General features: G+C 33.4%; 4 protein-coding genes across 4 annotated transcripts in view; all 4 read right to left on the reverse strand.

Annotated features, from left to right (window-relative positions):
- Nucleotides 1-320: 320 nt before the first annotated feature.
- On the reverse strand, nt 321-5,128 carry LOC110099854 (cytochrome P450 71A9-like). The gene is made up of 4 exons (XM_020827146.2): nt 4,184-5,128; nt 2,550-3,160; nt 2,141-2,165; nt 321-674 (listed from the first exon to the last, which is right to left on the reverse strand). Exons 1-4 carry the CDS (start codon nt 5,126-5,128, stop codon nt 321-323), a joined length of 1,935 nt encoding a protein of 644 aa, XP_020682805.2.
- Nucleotides 5,129-10,701: 5,573 nt separating this feature from the next.
- Nucleotides 10,702-13,581, reverse strand: LOC110099848 (pentatricopeptide repeat-containing protein At4g15720-like). Its single transcript, XM_028694280.1, has 2 exons — nt 11,527-13,581; nt 10,702-11,492 (listed from the first exon to the last, which is right to left on the reverse strand). The coding sequence occupies exon 1, from the start codon at nt 13,390-13,392 to the stop codon at nt 11,614-11,616; it is 1,779 nt and encodes a 592-aa protein (XP_028550113.1). The 5' UTR covers nt 13,393-13,581; the 3' UTR covers nt 10,702-11,492; nt 11,527-11,613.
- Nucleotides 13,582-16,279: 2,698 nt separating this feature from the next.
- On the reverse strand, nt 16,280-18,583 carry LOC110099851 (cytochrome P450 71A9). Its single transcript, XM_020827142.2, has 2 exons — nt 17,576-18,583; nt 16,280-17,099 (listed from the first exon to the last, which is right to left on the reverse strand). The coding sequence occupies exons 1-2, from the start codon at nt 18,509-18,511 to the stop codon at nt 16,485-16,487; spliced, it is 1,551 nt and encodes a 516-aa protein (XP_020682801.2). The 5' UTR covers nt 18,512-18,583; the 3' UTR covers nt 16,280-16,484.
- Nucleotides 18,584-19,635: 1,052 nt separating this feature from the next.
- LOC110099858 (translation initiation factor eIF-2B subunit epsilon) overlaps nt 19,636-24,174 on the reverse strand; it is a 70,977-nt gene continuing 66,438 nt past the window's right edge. Inside the window, exons 14-15 of the mRNA XM_020827150.2 lie at nt 21,552-21,677; nt 19,636-19,863 (exon numbers count right to left, since the gene is read on the reverse strand). Coding sequence (XP_020682809.1) covers nt 19,819-19,863; nt 21,552-21,677 — 171 coding nt within the window. The 3' untranslated portion in view covers nt 19,636-19,818. The remainder of the gene's footprint in view (nt 19,864-21,551; nt 21,678-24,174) is intronic.

Genomic DNA, 24,174 nt, shown 5'->3' on the forward strand with positions numbered 1-24,174 from the left:
ATGATTCTAAGGCTTCGTTTGGGACGGCTTTTTTATTGCTTTCTAAAACGGAGTTTTACTACAAAATTTTTTTAGAAAGCAATAAAAAAGCCGTCCCAAACGAAGCCTAAGACTGATATACGCATAATTTTGTAACACTTTGAGCTTATATCAATTATTATGACAACAAATAAAAATAAAGTAAAAGATAATAATTTATATTTGACACATGATGCATATAGATGCTTGTAACATCTAAAGTCAATATAGGATCACAACTTTATTAAAACATAATATGCATCATCATCCATACATATAAATTGATTGGGTTCTCTTCTTCCTCACCACTTCGATTTAGCAACTAGGCAAAGAGCCTCTTTTTTATGTGTTGTGAGTCCAATGTTGTCGTCCATGTTGATATCTTCAACTTTCATTCCATACGGCATTGACCAATCAAAACAGTGGAGGAGATTAGCCAATGCAAGTTCAACAATCACCATTGCAAAGTTAATCCCAGGGCACTTTCTCCTTCCAGATCCAAAGGGCAAAAACTTGAAATCTTGTCCCTTGAAATTCACTTTGCTATCTTCAAACCTTTCAGGCCAAAACTCGAGTGGCTTCTCCCATACATTTGGATCAATGGAAATAGCCATGATATTGAAGATAACACGTGTTCTGGCATATAATTGAAACCTCTACATTGAAAAAAAAAAAAAGAATGATAAGGATGAACAACAAATCACAACTATATTTCAAAATTTTATCATTGACAACATCTTATCATATCATGAAATTTTATCAAATTTTATTCCTATGTTATTGTATTGGCTAAACACTCCCGTTGTCAGGTCCCAAGTCCTGGATGAGAAAAGTAGAGGGTTGCATTAGGTAGATGACAACCAGCATAAAACTTATAAAAAAAAAACAACATAAAACTTGTCGAATAATCATGACATGAATACTTTAAAAAATTGTGTTAATGCTAGAGTGTCCCCTGGAAGCGACACGCTGTATGACTTGAATACATCAACAAGTGTGCAAGGGCCGCTGCATTGGCGCCCGAGTGCAGTGTTAAATAGGCAAGGGTTTCCACATAAGGGATATATGTGGGTAAAGAAGCTAGTCCGCGATATTAAAATTAGGATAAGAACTTGAAATATAAATTCCCTTACAGGGAAATTAATGAAATTAATAGATATTATGATTCATAGGAAGATAAATATTACATACATTCAGGAAACAAAATGAGTTACAGTGAAGGCTAAAGAGATTAATAGTTTAAGATTTAAATTATGATATTTGGGTAGGAGACATACAAGAAATGGTGTATGTGTGACTATAGATAAAAGTTTGAATGATAATATTATAAAAATTAATAAAATTAGAGATAGAATTATAGCTTTAAAGATTATTGTTGATGCTAAGATTGTTAATATTATAAGTGCTTATGCTCCTCAAGTAGGTTTGAATATGAGTTCAAAATTAAAATTTTGGAATAACTTAGAAGAATTAATACAAAAGATACCTCTTGAAGAAAGTGTTTTTATTGGAAGAGATTTAAATGGATATGTTGGTAGAGAGGTAGATGCTTTTAAAAGTAATAAGTGGTTATGGGTTTGGAGTGATTAATGAAGGTGGTAAGACTATATTAGATTTTTGAGTGATTAATCATAGATAATTCTTTCAGGATTTAAGTTCCTTAATGATTTTTTGATTAGGTAATTTTAGACAAATGCAATTCATCTGTCGAGACACTTAATTTGACTATAAACACGCAAGATTTAAATGTCATTTCGTCCTTCAATTAATGTCCCAAAAAATTTAATTATAATTTTAAGTATTTGATTTGATTCACTTGGATTCAGAACAGATCGCTTTAGATGTCAATAGTTCATCTTATCGAGACTTCAGTTTAACGCATAAGTACGTTTGTTATAATCAGAATTTGAATGATCTTGAATTCAATCATCAAAGTTTTAATTCAAATATGTATAGAGATTCATGCCCGATCAAGTCGATTTTTTATAACAAATTCAGTTTGGCTATAAGATTGGAGTTCCAATCTAGCAATAGAGGAGTGACAGTTAAGATCTTAGTAAACAATCGACACTAAACCAAAAAATTAGCTATATCATAATAACCATAATCTTCATAGCCTAACCATTATACAATCAAACGTACCAATGCTAAAAAACAAAATTACATTAAGACTTACACATTAATGCGTTATCATTTTTAACTCATGGCAAAAAGAACAAACAAGATAAGAAGCTATTATAATCATTCAAATCAAACAATGAAATTTAAAAATTCCATTTTAGTTTTATTTTCCTGACCCAATGATTCTAAGACTGATATACGCATAATTTTGTAAAACTTTGAGCTTATATCAATTATTATGACAGCAAATAAAAAATAAAGTAAAAGATAATAATTTAGCATTATATTTGACACATGATGCATATAGATGCTTGTAACATCTAAAATCATTATAGGATCACAACTTTATTAAAACATAATATGCATCATCATCCATACATATAAATTGATTGGGTTCTCTTCTACCTCACCGTTTCGATTTAGCAACTAGGCAAAGAGCCTCCTTTTTATGTGTTGTGAGTCCAATGTTGTCCTCCATGTTGATATCTTCAGCTTTCATTCCATCCGGCATTGACCAATCAAAACAGTGGAGGAGATTAGCCAATGCAAGTTCAACAATCACCATTGCAAAGTTAATCCCAGGGCACTTTCTCCTTCCAGATCCAAAGGGCAAAAACTTGAAATCTTGTCCCTTGAAATTCACTTTGCTATCTTCAAACCTTTCAGGCCAAAACTCGAGTGGCTTCTCCCATACATTTGGATCAATGGAAATAGCCATGATATTGAAGATAACACGTGTTCTGGCAGGTATATCATATCCTTGGATTTGGCATGACTGAATGGTTTCATGTGGAACGAGGAGAGGAACAGGAGGTTTTAGTCTCAATGATTCTTTTATGACTTGTTTGAGATATTGAAGCTTTTCAAGCTCACATTCTTGAATGAGTCTGTGTGTATTACCATTAGTGGCTTGCTTCAGTTCTTCCTGCAACTTTTTCATTACTCTAGGATTCTTTATTAATTGAGTCATCGTCCATGTTATTGTTGCTGCTGATGTGTCTGTTCCAGCTACAAATGCTTCCTGATCATATATGTATAATAGGACAAATATTCAATATAACATTCTTACTTTTTAGACTATTATCTAAATATTAAATTCACAATTAAAGTTCAACAATAATAACAAATAAAATCCAATAATATTAAAAAACAGTCCTTCAAAATTTTCTTCAAAGAATTCCATTATCACCACCTTTTTCTATCATAATTTCACAATTTGTCTAACTTCTCTATTGGAGCTACACAACAAATTTAAAACAGTGTTAGACAAAAATAAAATAAAATCAAACTACAAATTGAACAATTAGGTTAGAAATGAATATTAAAAAGAAAGAATATGAAGTACCACTCTCACATCATTGATGGATCGTTTGGACTCATTATTAGTTTATGTGATCATAATGTACTTCAACATTCTTGAAACAAAAAAAAAAAAAAAAAAACTATTAGGATGTGGGATATATGACTTATAATCAACTGAATGAATATTTTTATTTGTAGTCCTGATTTATATTTTTTAGTAATTTATCATTGAATAAATTATTTTCCTATCATATTAATTAATTCCACTACACATCTAACCTCCTCCAAACATTAGAAGCTTAAAAAAAAAACTGATTAGTTCATCTATTATATTCAGGGGTGTAATTGAGCCAAGTCAACTCGTGAGCCAACTCAAGCTTAGCTAGTTTATGGGCTCACGAGTCGAGCTTATTAAGCTCACAAGTCGAGCTCGAGCTCAAACTAAAGCTTGAATCCCGCCAAGGCTCAACGGCTTGAGCTCATTTACAGTGGGATGAGCTCGTGTTCGAGCCGACTATATATCTGACGAGTCAAGCTCAATAAGGCTCGTTTACACCCTTAATTCTATTACATATTATTTTGATTATTTTACTAACTAATAGCTATATATACCCTTCCTTAATCATAAGTATTTTTTGACACATTAATCATAATTACTTTCTTCCCTTAACGTAATTTCAATTTTTTTTTTATATATATTAAGGTAAATGAAAATATAAAATAAAAGAGAACACCAACTTACCCATAGGATGGCCTTCACATGATCTATGCTACTTAGAAAACCTCCATGCAGGGCTGCAACCTCATGCAACTTCAACAAAGTATTCATCATATCCTCCTTCTCAATACAACAATTAACATTATAACTTCTCTCTTCTTCTTTCTCTTTTTTTATATGCTCCGATATAACTCTATCAAGAAACTTGTCCACCTGCTCAAAGTTCTTCTCTATCCTTCCTTGAAAGCCTATTAATCTATCAACCCATTTCAAAGCCGGAAAGAAATCCTCCACAAAAAATCCGCCAAGAAATCTCTGCGACTCCTTAAGCAACTCATAAAGCCACACTCCTTTTCCTCCATATCCTCCATCTGCAAATTTATCTCCAAGCGTCACTCGACATATAATATTGTTTGCAAGTGAAAGCGTGAGCTCACTTAAGTTAGCCGTTGCGAGATGTTTAATAGCCGTTACAAACTTCTCGACTTCTTCTTTTCTAATTGCTTCGAAAGATCGAACGCGACGAGTGCTAAAAAGCTCGAGCATGGCGATCTTGCGAGCTTGACGCCAGTGCTCACCATATGGAGAGAAAGTGATGCTGGAACAGTTGTAGAAGAGCTTTTGAGGCCCGGTAAGGAGAGGGCGGCCGGAGAATGCGATATCATGTTTGGTGAAGATCTCCTCAGCTATTTCATGGGAGGAGATGATGATGGTGGGGATGGAGCCGAGGTGGAGGAGTATGAGAGGGCCGTGCTTGTTTGAGAGATTGAGGAGGGAGTGGTGAGGTTTGTTGGGATTGAGAAGGTGAAGATTGCCGAGGATGGGGAGGCGCCATGGACATGGAAGGAGCTTCTTTCCTTTTGATTTATTAGCTTTTAGCAGGATTTTGAAGAAAAGGGGGGAGAAGAGGAAGAGGAAGAGGCAGAGGAAAGCTTGCTGTTCCATATTCTTCTTCACATTAGGATGCATCATAAGTTCATGAGATTTGGCTATATATAAATAAAACTAACTTCTGCAAAAAATTATTACGTGCAGCGTTCGGATTCATTCGGAGATCAATAAAAATGCGTCAAAGTCGCTCCAAAATAGTACCGCACTCTGTACCGCGCTGTCGATACCGCTCGATACCGAACGCGTAACTGGACCGGAGAATTGTCTGGTGTCCGGACAGAATAATAGCTCCAATTTCTGGCATTTCATATTGTTTCCACCATTGTATCCAATAAAATAGAGTCAAATTCTATCTGTTTAGCTCAGGTTGCCGGCCTAAGATTAAGCATTAGCCTGCCTTTATGAAACAAAAATAACTACCAACAAAAAAAAAATAAAAGCTTCGGATGTATGGAAATGCTTAAATGGCATCTTGAAAACCAACCATGAGACTTTGTTCAGCCGGTATCTTCGTCGTCTTCCTCTGAAAACTTCTCTTAATCACTGAATTAAAAAATAAAAACATAAATAAATAAATGCTTTGGAAGATAAATATTAATGCAAATAACATCAGAATTATCTTGTTAATAAAATAAACACTCAAAAATACTTTTTGAAATACTAAGTCACAATCGAACTATTATGAATTTGATAAAATTGACAAGAGGAAAGTGGCAACAACATTTCTTTGGAGTTTTCGACGCGTTGCAACAACTTGAGATGATTCCCCTTATTTAGCACAAGCCAATAGTAATATAATCATCTCTTAATCTAAATTGTTGCTACTAAGATAAAAGTCATAAAACTTAATAGACTAAGGCCTCCTTTGGAAAGCGATGTTGAGAAAAATAAATTTAATAAAATGGAGTTTTATTAATGATATGTTATTTGAGTAATATTTTTTTAAGTGCTTAATAATATTTAAAAGTAAATAATCTAAATTATTTATTTAGGAGTTCAACTTTAGTGGTTTTATCATAAAAGATTATATTACCCATCTATAAAATTTAAGTATATGCAATTAATTTTTTTTATTTTACAAAGTAAAATTTACATAAATGTATATATATAACATTCTAAAAAAAGTTCAGTTATTACAACTTATAATATCAAAAGTTTACATTATTTATGTATAATTTCTTAACATATGGCATAATATTTATGACAACTATGATAAAATTTAAATTATATTAATTTGGTATTATAGTTACATTATTTCATTTAACATTGTCATTATAAGCTCACAAGTCCTATATGAGAAAAATGAAGGGTTGCGTTAGGTAATTAACATCCAACATAAAACTTATCGAATAATCATGTCATGAATTATTTAATCTATTGTGTTAATGCTAGGATGTTTCTTGGAAGGATCAATGTATGTCCAGAATACATTGAGAAGTGTGTAAAGGTCATTGCATCGACATCTGAATGCAGTGTTAAATGAGCAAGGGTCCTCACCTCATATCCGAATGTCGGAAAAGAAGCCAATCCATGAAACTAAAATTAGTTTAGGATCTTGGAATGTAGATTCCCTTACATGCAAATAATGAAATTATTTGATATTACGATTCATAGGAAGATTAATATTCTATGTATTCACGAAACTAAATGGATGAGAGAGTAGGCAAAGGTGATTGATAGTTTAGGATTTAAATTTTGATATTTTGATAGGAGTCGTACTAAAAATAGTGTATGTGTTATTATAGGTAAAAGTTTGATAGATAATATTGTAAAAATTGATAAAATTGAATATTAAATTTAGCTTTGAAGATTATTGTTGATGATAAAATTATTAATATTATAAAGTACTTGTACTACTCAAGTAGGTTTGGATATGTGTTTAAAATTAAAATTTTAAAATAGCTTAAAAGAATTAATACAAAAGATATTTATTGACAAAAGAGTTTTTATTGTGGGATATCCGAATGGACATGTTGGTAGAGAGGTAGAAAATTTTAAAAGTATTCATGGTGACTATGAGTTTGAAGCAACTAATAAAGGTGATAAGACTATATTAGATTTTGCTCTTACTTATGATTTTATAATTGCTAATACCTTATTTAAGAAAAGAGAAGAGCATCTCATTACTTATAAGAATATATATATTTAAACTCAAACTGATTATTTTCTTATAAGAAAAAAATATATCATTTACACTGCGAAGATTGTAAAATTATTTCGAGTGAAAGTCTATGTATCCAACATAACTGATTAGTTTTTTAAACTTTAAGATGAAGGGGCAGAATATAAAAAATATAGAAACGTTGTTCTAGGATTAGATTGTTGCATTTTAAGAACTATAACATGCATGATTTTGAAAATCAAACCGAACTAGCATGTTCGACCGAATTAATTGTAAACCGAGTATGTGGCCGCTTTAGTCATCACGAAAAATTGGCCCAAGAATTTGAATTGCTAATTCAACCGGTGAACTATTGAATCGGTCCCGATTTTTAAAAACCGGCCGGTTCAATACATAATTTATTTAAATACTTTAATTTATTTTATTAAATATTAAATTAATTTAAATAGAATATTTTAGTTAATAAACTCTAAAAATTATATAATAAACATTAATTAATTATTCTCATATATTTTCATCTCCCAATATAAACTCTTTACTCATGAAAAGAAAGAAAGCTATATAAACAACATAAGAAAAACAAGTAATGTCGGACTAAAACAACTAGTTGTTCAAGTGTGTTGCAGATAGATTACTTTCAAGAGGTTTTTTAAAAAAAATATACAATATTCAAATAAATTTGATACATATTAAAAAAAAAAGATTCATATGAGCTGACTCATTAAAAATTATTTCATACACAAATTTTAATGACTTTAGCTTTCACCTTTTACACAAAAGACAGTACTAAGACAACAAGCTCTTTCAAGTTTTAGTTGCATAAAGCTGAAGAGCACTTGTAAAGCATGCAATTCAGCCAAATGCATGCAGTTAAGGAAATTTATACAAACGAAATAAAAAGGACAGCCAGCTATATTGCAGTTTAGTTTCAAAATTATTCATAGATGATATTTTTAGGAGTACTTAGGCTACGAGTTTCAAAATTTAAATTTTTGTACTAGAAAGCTGCTTTAAAAAGCAACAAAAAAGTCGTCTCAAATGAATCCTTAGTGCTGATACGCTAAGCCATATGCATGGCACCATCATAAAATTTTGAAAATGCCTTATTTGAACTTATTGATGGTGCAAATGCATTCAAATACATTGTTAGCTTTTCACAGCCCAAACCAAGTTTAGAAGACAAAGCCAATGGTCATTGCTAAGTGCTAAACATGTATAGAGCCAGTTCCCACTGACAAAGGCAGCTAAAAAGAGCACCTTCAGATCTAGCTCACTGACAAAGGCTGCCATACAAACTGAATTAGAATGACAAAATCCGAAGATTATGCAATCAATCTTAGAAGTTCTAAATCTCTAACAATGACGAAACAAAATCATTCCTAAAGAACAAGGTCATCGTTCATAGTTAAACCTCCCAACGTTTAATCAAAAACTTTCAGGAAATTTATACGAATAACTAAATTATGATATAAAACTTGCTAAACTATAGAATTCCACAGTAATCTAAAACAAATACAAAAAAATTCATAACAATTAAAATTCAAACTACAAAAAAAAGAAAATCAGAACGTAATAAGAATGACGATCTCAATCAATCAAACACACATTTAAATTAAAAACAATTCATGTGAAATAGAGATACGAAAGAGTTACTTAAAGTGTTGAAATAAGTAATCAGATTTTAGATATAATTGAACTTAAGAATTGCAGAGTTGAAACCAAACAATTGGAAGAAGTAAACCAAACTCATCAAAGTAACTAAAACACTACATGACATATACAGTTCTTAATACGATCATCTCTTAGAAGTATGATTGAGTCAAGCTGATACATCTTGAAACACAAAACTCAGCAAACAACAGTAAATTTCAGCAAAATAACAAAATTTTATAGGTAGGATATTAAATAACATGAAGCAAGATACAATTGATAATCTTTCAAGAGGAGGATCTTCTCTCCCAAACCGTAGATGCTGCTAGGATCCCTCACAAAAGAAAACTACAATGCTCAAGACAAAATTTTGCGTAAGAATAAAACAAAACTCTACTATGGACTTAAATAGGCTTTCTCCCTCCCTCCTAAATCAGCCCCCATCCTAATACTATGGACTTCAATCAAGTTTGATATGATTTGATTATCTTAAGAAATGTGTGATGATGACTTTCCAATTTTAGGAATTTGCACAATAGAGCAAATGGTCATTTGTCAATCTCTCCACAAGCTTTGCAACATACACAAAATGAGTTTGGTTGGTCTTGCTTGTTCCAAGATTTAAAAAATCTATCACATTCGTCAGTAAACAATTTTCAGGCTGTTTCAAATGAATCAAGTTCTATTTTAAATAATTTGTAGTAACTATATTTTTACGGCTGTGTATCTTCTGATATGCTGCGTATCTTTTACAATACTTTTTATTTTACATAGTATAGAAGTTATATTTTATAGAGAAAATAAATGAAAGACTAATAAAAATTATGCAAAAAAAAAAATTAAATTGTACATTATACAATTATAGACTTTGTAAAAAATATGAACAGAAAAAGTTCATTTTAATGATGAAGAAAACAATGCATATGCGAATTCCACCCTATATTTTTTGGAATTTCTTCTTGCCAATTTTTACTTTCAGCCTACTTGGTATCGCCTTTAAAAATAATCTTTTCTATGTATTAGCAAACAAACAGTCTGCAATATATATTCTAGTCTGAGTTGGCACACCCTTGATAGGCTGGATCTTCCATTGTGTGATATCATTATCAAAAGCTCCTTTCGTGTCCTTATAGAAGGCTCTAATCTGAACGATACATGGAACATATATTAGTTCACTAGTAAATTTCAGAAAATTGAACAAAATTTAACACATGATCTCACACTTACGATCTTTGGAAGAATACTCTTATGCATGGGGTTGGGCAAAGAATCGTAAAACTACCACTTTTTTTCCTTCAGCATCCTCCCAACTAGAAGGGTCTAGTGCACACCGTTAATAACCAGTTGAAGTAGAATGTTGCATGACTTAACAGCTTCATTATTTATATGTTCGATAAACAATTTCGTCAGTGGGTTTCTCGCCTTGTAACTATCAAGAAGTAAATATAAGAAATAATAAATGAAACTTCTAAAAATATTATATAGAAATTAAACATGTATACTAACCCAATACAGTAGCGAGACGTATAGAAAATTATAATACTTATTAGGGCAAAATTTACTCTTCTCATCTAATAAAATGGTGAAGGCATCTCCATGATTATTATCAAGGTAAGTATCGGATAATAATTCATCAATGCCACTTCTATAAATTATAATAATGTTCCCAGAAGAAAATACTGTATGATTCATGCATAAAATACACAGTAAATAAGCATAGAACAAGTAGTAATTACGTATAAACTATGCAGTATATAAGCATAAAATACACATTACACAGTAATTACGCATAAAATATGCATATGTTACGCATTACACAGCTATTTATGCAGTTAAAACCCAGTATATAAGTCATTAAGCATCTCAATATATACCAAAAAAAAAAAAACTAACAAAATGAAATTAATAAGTAATAACATAGTCTTATAGAATTTACTTGGCAGTAAACTTCATAAAGCCTTCATCTAGAAATTTTTTGTTCTAACACAATATGTCGCTGCCTATGTATTCCATTATTGTATTTACAGGTTGAGCAATTATTACAACGCCCTCAACGTCGATTGGATCATTTTGGGTTGGGGGAGGGATATCTAATTTCTGCTTCTTCACATTCACCTTTCTCTTAAATTTTATAATATACTCTTCTGACTCATTAGAAGCTTGGGTAGGGATATCTATTTGTCTTGGGCAGGGATATCTAGTTTTTCTAGGGCAGGGATATTTGGTTTGTCTTGTGCAGGGATATCTGGTTTTTCTGGGGCAGGGATATATATCTGGTTTTTCTGGGGTAAGGAAAATTTGGTTCGTCTTGGGCTTCCTGCTTTAGTTGGACTATGAAAAGTATCCTTTTATTTTGGATTGGTTACTGGCAGGATGAGGAGGAGGGAGCGAGTTGTTGCTCAGGATAAAATGGTTGCTGACAGTTAACAATGGTTGAGCTTGCCATCAATTACTTGCACTCTTTTAACTAGTTGCTTAATCTTCCTGCTCAGCCTATCTTCAAATTCATGGAAGAGTTTTGTGCAGGTATCCTGGGCTGATTTCATTATTTTCTCCAGGAGAATTGCCTGTTCTTCAGCTGAAAATGAAAAGTATGGCTGCTGAGGAGATTTGGGGGGCTTGCTGGGGAGGAGGGGGTTTGACAAGAAAATTACTGTCTTGTAGAGTCTGGTAGGAATACGAAAACCGTGTCTTGTAGAGTCTGGTAGGAATACGAAAACCGTATTTGACCCTTTTTATTGACAAAAACCTTTCTTTGCTTTCATCAGATTCACAACATAACAAAGCCATTTCACCAATAATCCATACAGCTACAAATCCCATCCTTGAAATGATGAAATCTATTCAGATCCCTAACCACAAACTCCTTCTCCTCTATCTTGCTCACCATCTTAAACACCAGATGGCACTCCCCACACATCCTCAAATTCTTCATGATTCTAATCTTACGTCCATTAGGAAAACTCAAGATCCCAAATGCCATAGCCAGCATCTCACTATGAACCCCAGCCATCAAGCTTTCCACTCCCAAACCATCATTATCAAACTCTACATAACTACTAAAACTTCTCTTATAACCCATCTCTGCAGCCATTCTCTCTTCCAACTTTCTCAACAATCCCATCACCTCTTCCTTCCTCGGGCAAGCCACAATATTCCCAGCATAGAAGACAAAAACCAAGTTCTTTACCTCAATCCAACTACACCCAGGATCCTTCCTGACCCCTCGTCGCTGCATCTCTTTTCGAACCCTCCAAGCGCCATCTAACTTCCCTGCTGAAATGTAGGCATTCGACATAGCAACATAGATGCCAGCAACATCATGCTGTCCAGGCTCAAGCTTAGACATTTGTGCGCTCGCCTTCTCCACCACATCGAGCCGCCCTTTCATCCGGGCAGCTGAGACCAGCACACTCCATAGCATCAACCCATCGTGTCCGGAAGCATCGACCTGGCAAGCTAGCATGAGGGCCTCATCTATCCGCCCAGCACGGGCCAACATGTCAACCGCACAAGTGTAATGTTTTGCATTCGGAGGGATGCCATAGTTGTGGTGCATTGAATTGAAGCAGCTGAGGCCGATATCACTGAGACCGGAGTGGCTGCAGGCATGGAGTACACCAAGTAGAGTGATGCTATTTGGCTGAATTCTTAAATCAAGCATATCATCAAACAGTGAGAGAGCAAGGCCACTAAGGCCATGCCTTGCCGCCGAAGCGATCATGGATGTGAAAGGTATGAGGGTAGGAACTGCTATATGGTTAAAGACTACGCGGGAGTACTCAACACAGCCGCATTTGGCGTACATGTCAATCAGCCCTCCAGCGATGACATCATTGCCCTCATGGCCTAAACGAATCACAGCTGCGTGGACTGATCGCCCTGGTCCAAATCTTCCTAAGCCCGCGCAGGAATTAATAACGCTTGAAAGCATGAAATGGTTGGGGCGCATCTTCGATGAAAACTTTCTAAACAGATATAACGCTTCGTTACCACAGGCATTCTGCGCGTATACGGATATAATTGTGCCCCAGCTGTAAATATTTCTTTGAGACATTCCATCGAACACTTGTCGTGCAGCAGATACGTCGTTGGTTTTCCCATACATGTTAATCAATGAGGTGGACGCCACGACGTCTGATTGCAGGCCTCGAAGCTCTATTCGGGCATGAAGAATCCTGCCAACCCGAACATTGGCAAGCTGGGAACAGGCATTAATGGCTGTGGAAATGGTGAAGGAGTTCGGTTCGATCCCATCCATGGGCATTGCCTGCAGGATGAAGATGGCCTGGTTTGCTTGCCCAGCGTCAACATAACCAGCCATAAGCGAAGTCCAGGAGACAACGTTCGGTTCAGCCATTTCATCGAACATCTGCTGCGCAGAGGATACTGAGCCACACCTCAAGTAACCGTTGATGAAGTGGTTGGCCGTCGTAGTGCCGGCGATAATGCCGGCCTTGAGGAACTTGGAATGTGCCGAGGTGACGGAAGCAAGAGAGGATGAATTCTTAAGAGAACGAATTAGATATGGGAAATAGGCTTGAAAAGCGACGGCCGAAGCCGTCGTCATCTTCTCTTCAGAATCGGGAAGAGGCCTCCATGCGGCCGAACAATCAAGAACACTTAAAGAATAAAGACATGGAACTCAAAATCCAAGCAGAGTGAAGGTCAACAAATCCTCAAAATTTTAATGAAGTGATTTTTTTTTTTTTACTTTGTATGAACTAATATATAATTTTAACAAGATGAAAGCTCAGATTTAATTGTTTTTGCCTGCCATAATGTATTTGATAGTAGAGAGAGATTAATATTTTATTATTGTACGAAGATTCATTATACATATAGATAAATGATGAGTTAAAAGACGCATTGTAGTTTTTACATGAAATACTTGAAAAAGGGAAAACCCCGATGAATTACCCAATAGAAACTATACATCTAAAGTTTATCATCGTTCACAAATAACGCCTTTCGTCACGATTGGGAAATGTGTTAATATAAAAAGTTTAGCTAAACTACATAGAACAAATTTTTTTATGGAGGTTGGAAAAGCCATGTGACATAGGACATATTCTTCTTTGAGGAGGGGACGGAGACCAAAGACCAAAAGGCCTAATATAAATTTTAATTATTACAATATGCATCAACCTCGTAGGTGATGTCATGCACCGATTCTACTAATGATGACAAGCAATAAAATAAGCAGGAGTTGTCATCATCATACAATGGGAGAATGATCGTAGTTCGGAGACATTAATTGGTTGAAGGATGATTTTCTAGAAATGATGGTCGGAGGTGGCATAGTCGGGTAATGGTGGTCAGAGAACTATAATTAAGTGACAATGGCTGGTGAAATGAAGTTGGATGATGTCGATTAGAAGACTATCATCAGGAAATAATGGTCTAAGGATCATAGTTGGATGATCATGATCGGAAGATTGTAATTAAGGGATGACTATCATAGAACCATATTGGTGAAATGATGGTTGGAGGTCCGCAGTTACACAATGATAGCCAAATGTTCGTAGTTGGCTGATTATGGTTTGAGAATAATAGTCGATGATAATGGCCAAAGGTTCGTAGTCGAATCATGGTGATTAAAGAACCATAGTCTAGGGATTGTAATTGGAGGATTGTAGTCAATGATGTTAGTCCCGGGAGCATTAGCGGTGCTTGGGTGGAGCTATGAGATTTTTGTAGACTCTAAGCTACCTTGAATGTTAAGCCAAAGTTCCAAGATCCCCTTTCATGTAGAATTGAGAACCAAAATTCATAATACTCGATTAGATGGCCCGTATTGATTTCATCAATCACTGATAGTTCTTTTTTCAATTTAAGTTCCTTAGTGATGTCAGAATTAGGTGCTGATGCAATTCATCTCGTCAAGGCGCTCAGTTAATGTAATTTGGTCCTCTAATTAATTTCCCAAAGTTTCTAATTACGACTTTTAAGTGCATAATTTGGCTCATTTTGAGTCAGATTGGATCACTTCATCGAGATGTTCACTTTGACTATAAGTTCATTGAAATTAGAGTTTGAATGGTTGTGAATTCAATTATGAAAGTTTTCATTTCAAATATGTATTGAGATTCATGCATGATCAAGTTGATCTTTGAAAACTTATCAATTCAAAATTATAAACTCTGATCAAAGCTATATAGCTGCATAATCACATGCCATTGAGTATTAGTCTCAGGAATCTAACTTTCTCATCTTACTCTTTACTCTCATAATCCTCCTTAACGTTTACATGTTGGTATACCATTCCATCTATATAGGTTCTCCTCCATGTTGATATCTTTAGCTTTCATTCCATCCTGCATTGACTAATCAAAACAGTGGAGCATGTTAGCCAATGCAACCTCAACGATCACCATTGCAAAGTAGATCCTAGGGCATTTTTTCTCCTTTTTTATCAGAAGGAAAAACACTCGAAATCCTAACCCTTGAAATCCACTTAGCTTCCTTCAAACCTTTCAGGCCAGAATTCAAGTGGCATCTCCCAAACATTTGGATATCAATGGAAATTGCCATGATATTGAAGATAACACATGTTTTTGGCAAGGATATCACATCCTTGGATTTGGCAAGGCCGAATGGTTTCACATGGAAGAAAGAGAGGAACATGATGTTTTAGTCTCATTAATTCATTTATGGTATGTTTGAGATATTAAAGTTTTTCGAGTTCACATTCTTGAATGAGGCTATATGTACTATCATTAGTGGCTTGCTTCAAATCTTCCTGCAATTTTTTTTTTACTCTTGGGTTCTTCATCAATTGGGTCACCGTCCATATTATTGTTGCTCATGATGTATTTGCTTCAGCTAAAAATGATTCATAATCATAAGTTTATAATAGGAAAAATTCTCAATATAATATTCCTACTTTTAGGCTATTATCTAATTATTAAATTCACAATTAAAGTCCAACAATAATGTCAAATCAAATCACAACAATGCTGAAAAAATAGCCCTTCATTGTAAAATCAAATAATGCCATTTCATCACTTTTGTTCTTTCATAATTCCTCAATGTGTCTCTTTTGGAGCTATACAACAAATTTCTAAACAAAATAAATCAAACCAAACTACAAAGTGAACACTTAGAAGATTAGAAAAGAAAATCAAACAGAAAGAATCAAAAGTACCACTCTCACATGATTGATGAGATCATATAGGTTGGACCCATCAATAATTTATCTGATCAAAATGTAGTTAGGCATTATTGAAGCAAAAAACTATTGGGATGTGGCTTATAATCAACTGAGTGAAAATTTTTATTTGTAGTTTTGATTCATATATTTTTTAGTAATTTATCATTGAATAAATTATTTTCCTATCATTTTAATTTCACTACACATTTATCCTCTTGCAAACATTAATAGCTTCAAAAAGAACTGCTATGTTCAAGAGAACTTCAACTTACCCATAAGATGGCCTTCACATGATCTATGCTACTTAGAAAAACTCCACTTTTAGAACTGTCTTATAGGCTCAATGATTCTAAGACTTGTACATGAATGTATTCATAATATATGGAGCTTATATCAATTATAGTTACACTAGATATTGCCCTCTAAAATCAATATAAGATCATTGCTTTATTTAAAAAAAAAAAAGCATCATCTTCCATACATATCAAATGATTGGGTTTTCTTCTTCCTCACCACTTCGATTTAGCAACTAGGCAAAGTGCCTCTTTTTTATGTGTTGTGAGTCCAATGTTCTCATCCATGTTGATATCTTCAATCTTCATTCCATCAGGCACTGACCAATCAAAACAGTGGAGGAGATTAGCCAACGCAAGTTCAACTATCACCATCGCAAAGTTAATCCCAGGGCACTTTCTCCTTCCAGATCCAAAGGGCAAAAACTCAAAATCTTGTCCCTTGAAATCCACTTTGCTTCCTTCAAACCTTTCAGGCAAGAACTCAAGTGGCTTCTCCCAAACATTTGGATCAATGGAAATAGCCAAGATATTGAAGATAACACGTGTTTTGGCAGGGATATCATACCCTTGGATTTGGCATGACTGAATGGTTTCATGTGGAAGCAGAAGAGGAACAGGAGGTTTTATTCTCATGGATTCCTTTATGACCTGTTTGAGATATGGAAGCTTTTCGAGTTCACATTCTTGAATGAGTCTCAGTGTATCACCATTAGTAGCTTGCTTCAATTCTTCCTGCAACTTTTTCATAACTCTAGGGTTCTTCATCAACTGGGTCATCGTCCATGTTATTGTTGCAGATGATGTATCTGTTGCGGCTAAAAATGATTCCTGACCATATATGCATAATAGGACAAATACTCAATATAATATTCTTACTTTTAAGCTATCATCTAATTGCTAAATTCACAAATAAAATCCATCAATAATGACAAACCAAATCACAAAAATATTAAATAGAAAGAATCAAAAGTACCACTCTCACATGATTGATGGACTCAGACAGTTTGGACCCATTAATAGTTTATGTGATCAAAAGTACTTCAGCATTATTGAAGCTAAAAACTATTGGGATATGAGATGTATGGCTTATAATCACTGATTAAAGATTTTATTTTCCTATCATATTAATTTCACTACACACTTATCCTCCTACAAACATTAATAGCTTCAAAAAGAACTGCTTAGTTCATCTATTCTATCACATATTACTTTGATTATTTTACTAACCAATAGCTATATATTCAATATTTCTTAATCATAAATATTTTTTGACACATTCATCATAAAGGAGATCACCAACTTACCCATAAGATGGCCTTCACATGATCCATGCTGCTCAGAAAACCTCCATGAACAACTGCAACCTCATGCAACCTCAACAAAATATCCACCATATCCTCCTCCTCACCACAACCATTAATATTATTACTTCTCTCATCTTCTTCTTCTTTCTCTTTCTTAATATGCTCTGATATAACTCTATCAAAAAACTTGTCCACCTTCTCGAAGTTCTTCTCTATCCTTCCTTGAAAGCCTACTAATCTATCAACCCATTTCAAAGCTGGAAAGAAATCCGCCACAAAAAATCCGCCAAGAAATCTCTGTGACTCCTTAAGCAACTGATGAAGCCATACTCCCCCTTCTCCTCCATATCCTCCCTCTGCAAATTTATCTCCAAGCGCCACTCGGCACAAAATATTGTTTGCAAGTGAAAGCGTGAGCTCGCTCAAGTTAGCGATCGAGAGATCATTGATAGCAGCTATAAACTTCTTGATTTCCTCCACTCTAATCGTTTCGAAAGATCGAACGCGGCGCGTGCTAAGAAGCTCGAGCATGACGATCTTGCGAGCTTGACGCCAGTGTTCACCATATGTAGAGAAGGTGATGCTGGAACAGTTGTAGAAGAGCTTTTGAGGCCCTGTAAGGAGAGGGCGGCCGGAGAAAGCGATATCATGTTTGGTGAAGATCTCCTCGGCTATGTCATGGGAGGAGATGACGATGGTGGGGATGGAGCCGAGGTGGAGGAGTATGAGAGGGCCGTGCTTGTTTGAGAGACTGAGGAGGGAGTGGTGAAGTTTGTTGGGATTGAGAAGGTGAAGATTGCCGAGGATGGGGAGGCGCCATGGAGATGGAAGGAGGTTCTTTCCTTTTGATTTATTAGCTTTTAGCAGGATTTTGAGCAGAAGGGAGGAGAAGAGGAAGAGGAAGAGGAAGAGGAAAGCTTGCTGTTCCATAATCATATTCAGGAATCTGGAAGCATGATATGTTCTTGAGATTTGGCTATATATAAATAATACAATTTTACATAGACTTTAATATTACATAGAATATATATATGACTTTTTTTTTTTAACGAAATATTTATCTTCTGTAGCTTTAAAAAGAGCGCTTATCGTAATAATTAATCTCTGGGAAGAATCTACAAAGATCACCTATCGGCGCCGAGCTCACACTTCCTTTACGCCACTGAAAAGGCGAGGTCATATTAGAAGATTAAAACAATACATTATGATTCCTTGAAATAATTAAATGATTAAATATTCTTGCATCATAAAACAATGCTAAAATCAATTTTTAATATAAACTGACTTTTTTGGTTGTTTATGAGGCAGATGTTGCACACTTAATCAATTTTTTTTTATCCTATTTGCTTCTTTTATAATATCTTATAAAAACATATTAAAAATAAAAGTATTTAAAAATAAAAAAATAATTAATCTGACTTAAGTATTCTTAAAAATAATTAAGTAATTAACGGTGTTATTATTAATTATAAATAATTTTAAAAAATAGCAAACAAATAAAAAATAAAAAAATAGTTGATTCTAATCTCAAGAAATTAGTTACAAATATCAACATATAATGATTTTAAAAAACTGGTAAATAACGGTGACATTTTGAATATTTCGAGTAAATTAATTTTTTTTTAAAAAAAATAATTAATCTTAATTTAAAGAATTTATGTACAAATACATGCTAGGCTTCATTTGAGATGACTTTCTTATTATTTTAAAAAATAAATTTTTAATACAAAAATTTCCTTAAAAAAAATATACATTGTGTTAGTTTTTTTACTGCTTTCTAAAACAACTTTTTAATACAATTTAAACTAAAAAATTTTGTACTAAAAAATTTTTTTAAAAAAAAAAAAAAAAACTCTCCCAAACTAAACCTCAGATGTGGTGTTATAAATTTATCTTGTAACGCCATCATTTTTATTTTTATTTATTTTTAACGCCATCATTTTTATTTTTATTTTTATTTTTGTAGGTTTAATAATACCAATTCGATAGCTTATTGCTTAATTTCTCATGGAACCGAATTCTTATCAACGCGAGGCTTCTGATTATAATACAAAGGAAAATAATAAAAAGGAAAATCCTTAAGACTTATATTCTTTTCAAAAATCGCTTATCAGTTGCATATCGGAAATTTTAACAAAAAAAAAATACAGAGGGTTTCGGCATAACATTGAGACATTGAGCTTCGGATATCCAATGAAATGGAGATGCTTTAATGGCTCTTTGAAGACCAACCACAACTTTGTTCAATCGTTATCTCCATCTTCTTCCTCTGAAGCTTCTCTTAACCACTGAATTAGAAAATAGAAAAATAAATTAATATAAATAAATAAACATATGTGTTAGAAGATAAATATTAATGCACATATCATCAAAATATTCTTATTAATAGAACAAACAAGCAAAATTTATTTTTGAATTATCAAAATTATGTCACAATCGAACTATTATGAATTTGGCAAAATTGAAAGAAGAGAGAGAGAGAGAGAGTGTGTGGGAGTGTGGGCAAATTATTACGTCCAGTGTCCAGATTCGTCCGGACACAAATTCAGACGCGCCACATCATCAAAATACAGCAGGTCCCACTGTATTTGGGTGACGTTGCGCATCTGTATTAGATATCCGAACGTCCGGTAATAATTCACCATGTGTGTGAAACAACGACATTTCTTTTGGTACAATGACACATTGCAAGTTGGGCAGACAAAATTATAAAACCTTTATGGATTCATCGTTATTCGCTTAGGAATTTTAAAACACACGAGGGAATTTAAAATATAGGCAAAATTCTAAAACTGCAGAGTGGCCTATATAGCATTTATTATTATTATTATTATTATTTTAAATATTCAAATTTAATAATTTCGAGCCGGCACTCGAGCTGAGTCTTGATCAAGCTCGAGTTTGATCTCGAGCTCCTGGCTCGATAAGCTCGGCTCACGAGCTTATAAATAAGTCGAGCTCGAGCAGACTCACGGCTCGGCTCACTTATACCCCTAATTCCCCTACCATTCACAATGAGCAAATAATAGTATAATCATCTCCTAATCTAAACTATTGCTACTAAGATAAATGTCATAAACTTTTAGACTAAGAATTCATTCCTAATGACTGCAACTTTTTAGAAAGGTGACCGTAAAGCTACTATAATAAATTTCATTATTTTATTCTTTATGCTCTTCCAAAATAATTTTCAATCAAAACACTTTTTTCATTAATTTTTCAAAAGAATGGTTTAATCTTTCCTTAATGTCTCAATCAATAACAAAGATCCTATCATCTTTATTCTAATTCATCTCTTGAAGCATCATCTGCATAATCATACCCTATAAATGGTCACTTGTTTGATTTCTCAAATCTAAAATAGTTTTTTCCAGCAGAAATTCAGAAACGGAACTGCAAAGCCAAAACAATACTTCAACATGCAGCAGAAAAATCTCACATCTAGCACAGATTAAAGTGGTGGTTTCAGCTACCTGTGGGAATATTTTTTTACTGCTCTGTAAAGCCGTGATAAAAAAAAATACAACTGTTATAGAAACATTTGTTGAAAGAAGCCAAAAAATCGTGGCCAAATAAAAATTATGATTATAGTCTTAAAGGCAAAGCAGTAAAACAGTTATCTCAAAGGAAATCTTAGGCTTCATTTGTGACAGCTTTCTACTGCTTCTTAAAATAACTTTCTCGTATAAAATTTTCTAATTCAAGAAATTTTTGTACTAAAAAGATTTTTATGGAGCAGTACGAAAGCTATCCCAAACAAAACCTTAATTTGCGCTTTTTTGCTGCTTCAACAAGCCGAACAACGACAATTGTCATATTCATGCCTTAAACACAACATAAGGAGTGCATATAAGTAAAAACAAATAACCTTAACAGAAAAATATAGTTAAATTTAGTAAACTGGCATAAAGCTCTGCGGCAACAAAAAATATGAAGGAAAATGAAAAACTTGACATGAAGCGCTTTCAATACGTACCTTAATGAACTGTTCTGATTGCTTAGTAAAAATCTTATCAGACTCATCAGCACCTTCTTTCTCTTGTGCCCACGATAAAATTGCTTCCTCTGATAAAATTTCCTTGTCATAGAGGCAGCTCAGAATCTGCCACCAAAAAGTATCAATATAAGCATTCATCCATGAAATATTCCAACTAAAATCTGAGATTTTTATGTTGATATAGTGCCACCATAAGCAAGCAATGAAAGAACGAAGTTAAATTAATTGAAGCAAACAATAAATTAGAGCCTAGTGAGAGAAAATGATTTGTCATTGTAAGGCACTTTAGCATTGCAAGAAAAAATTTGTGACAGAACAAAGCAACTTCGAAATAGTGTCACATTCAGATAAATTAATACCATGAGTGTAATGGTCGGTCTGCACTGGTCAGTTCAAATAAACTAACATCACAAGTCATTCAATTTTATGAAATCATTCAATTTCATGTACTCATTAGGCCTTCAATGTCTTTCATAAAATAAGAACTTGAGTTCACCACTCATATGATAGTTTGCAAAATTAATACTCAAATTTGATCCTTTTGTTAGAAAGTGGATTGAGCTGACAAGGTTCAGATAACAAAATAAAATATTTAAATTCCTCGATGATGACGGCATTGATAGAAACTATTAACTAGAAGGGGCCTTACACTCAAAATACCCTGAAATACCAGCATAAATTATTTCGGGTTTAATCTCAAAGAATATAATTTATTTTTTTTTAAATTATGACATGTAAAATTTTTTTTTAAGTGAAATCTATCACTTAAAATGTAAAGTAAAATTTATTCAACCTTCATAACAATTTGTCGAATGTGATAAATTTGAGAATAATCTTAACTCATAAAGAATAAATGACTTGTTAAGCATATCGCTATGATTCATTCTCAAATAATTATTTACTAATAAAGACGTAACACACATTCTCTAACCGATGATCTTGTAGCCAAATGATAATACAAGTGGTTAAGACCAGGGCCTTTAGATTGGGTCATTTTGTTGTAAAAAATATCATAAAATTACAATTATGACCAAAGCCCATATGTTCCCCAATCCTTAAAAGCCCTAAAGTAATGTATCATAGGTTGCACTTGATAGGGCATGAAACTCTATAGTGTTTAGGGCATGAAGTAGTGGCATGATTTGCATCATATAAAACTTGAAGTTTCTTTTATGTTCATTGATTTTTTGTGGATTTCTAGATTTAATTTTGTGCTTGGCTTATTCATCATTTTTTTTTAAGTATTTGTTTAGAGAGAATTCATGTATAATCCACTAAATTATCATATTTTGAAATCAACCTTAGTGCATTTAATTATTATTTATTTATTTATTTTATGTTTGATTTATAAACCATCTTCACCAGATTAATAGAGCATTTTGTACATCATTTTATACATATTCATACTTTTTAGCATCACACTTATGAAAATATGAAATTTCTTACTTTGACTTGTTTGCATGAAGGAATAAGCACGTCTTCGCAAAAATAAGTTTCTTGGAACCATTTAGATCCATTATGTAAATCAATTTTGCCAGTATATTCTATAAATGATATACTAAATATTGATGATTTTATTCATTATTTTTGAAGTTTTGAATTTGAACATATAAGAGAATTTATATGAAATTGTATTTATTTAAAAATAATATTTTCTTAATTATAAATATAATATTATATTATTTCAATTTACAAAATTTAATAAAAATATTTTAAATATAAAATTTCATACCCAATTTGTTCTCCTCCATGTCAAAAGTTGATCGAGAAGGAGATGGATAGGAGAGAGTTTATATTTGATGGTCTTAGAGCTTATTTTATATATTGGGCCAATTGTGAAAGATGTCTGACTCGGGTTTAACTACCTTTACCCTTCTTGTAATTTCTATTTGATCACACTCATGTGAAGTATGGCCGGCGCCGCCTCTCTCCGGCGAAGTGGAAACTTCCGGCCACCCTCTAGGAGTACTCCACATTGGATTTTATTATATATATTAAGTCTTAACGCGTGACTTAGATCTATGGGTTTAACTACCTTTACACTTCAAGTTAGATGGATGAAGTGGAGGAATGCATCGGGCTTGTTGTGGGATAGAAAAGTACCACTCAAATTTAAGGGAAAATTCTATAAGATGGTGGTTAGACCTGCAATGCTTTACGGTGTAGAATGATGGCTATTAAAAGAGAAGCATAATATTAAGTTAAATGTTGCAGAGATGAGGATACCCAGGTGGATGAGTGGTTTTACTCTTAGAGATAGGATACGAAATGAGCATATACGTGAAAAGGTTGGAGTAGCTCCAGTGACAGATAAGATTAGAGAGAGTCGCCTTAGATGATTTGGTCATATAAAATGGTGGTCTTCCGATGATCCAGATAGGAGAATAGATGTATTAGATTTAACCTATGTTAAAAAAAGGTAGAGGTAGATCTAAAAAGACTTGGTTAAAAAATATTAGAAATGATATTTCTTTATTAGATCAAAATGAGAACTTGACTCTTAACATAACACAATGGATAAAAAGAATTCATGTAGCCGATCCCACGTAGTGGGATAAAGGCTTGTTGTTGTTGTTGTTGTCTATGACTCTATATATATATA

Source organism: Dendrobium catenatum, unplaced genomic scaffold (assembly GCF_001605985.2).
Source record: "Dendrobium catenatum unplaced genomic scaffold, ASM160598v2 fragScaff_scaffold_437, whole genome shotgun sequence".
NCBI lineage: Eukaryota > Viridiplantae > Streptophyta > Magnoliopsida > Asparagales > Orchidaceae > Dendrobium > Dendrobium catenatum.

Coding starts and splice junctions, on each gene's coding strand:
- LOC110099854 (XM_020827146.2), bottom strand. CDS start 5,128: ATGCATCCTAATGTGAAGAAGAATATGGAACAGCAAGCTTTCCTCTGC. Junction 3,161..4,183: donor ATGTGAAGGCCATCCTATGG/GTAAGTTGGTGT, acceptor ATATATGATCAG/GAAGCATTTGTAGCTGGAAC. Junction 675..2,140: donor GTACGTTTGATTGTATAATG/GTTAGGCTATGA, acceptor TTTTCAATGTAG/AGGTTTCAATTATATGCCAG.
- LOC110099851 (XM_020827142.2), bottom strand. CDS start 18,511: ATGATTATGGAACAGCAAGCTTTCCTCTTCCTCTTCCTCTTCCTCTTC. Junction 17,100..17,575: donor ATGTGAAGGCCATCTTATGG/GTAAGTTGGTGA, acceptor ATATATGGTCAG/GAATCATTTTTAGCCGCAAC.
- LOC110099848 (XM_028694280.1), bottom strand. CDS start 13,392: ATGACGACGGCTTCGGCCGTCGCTTTTCAAGCCTATTTCCCATATCTA.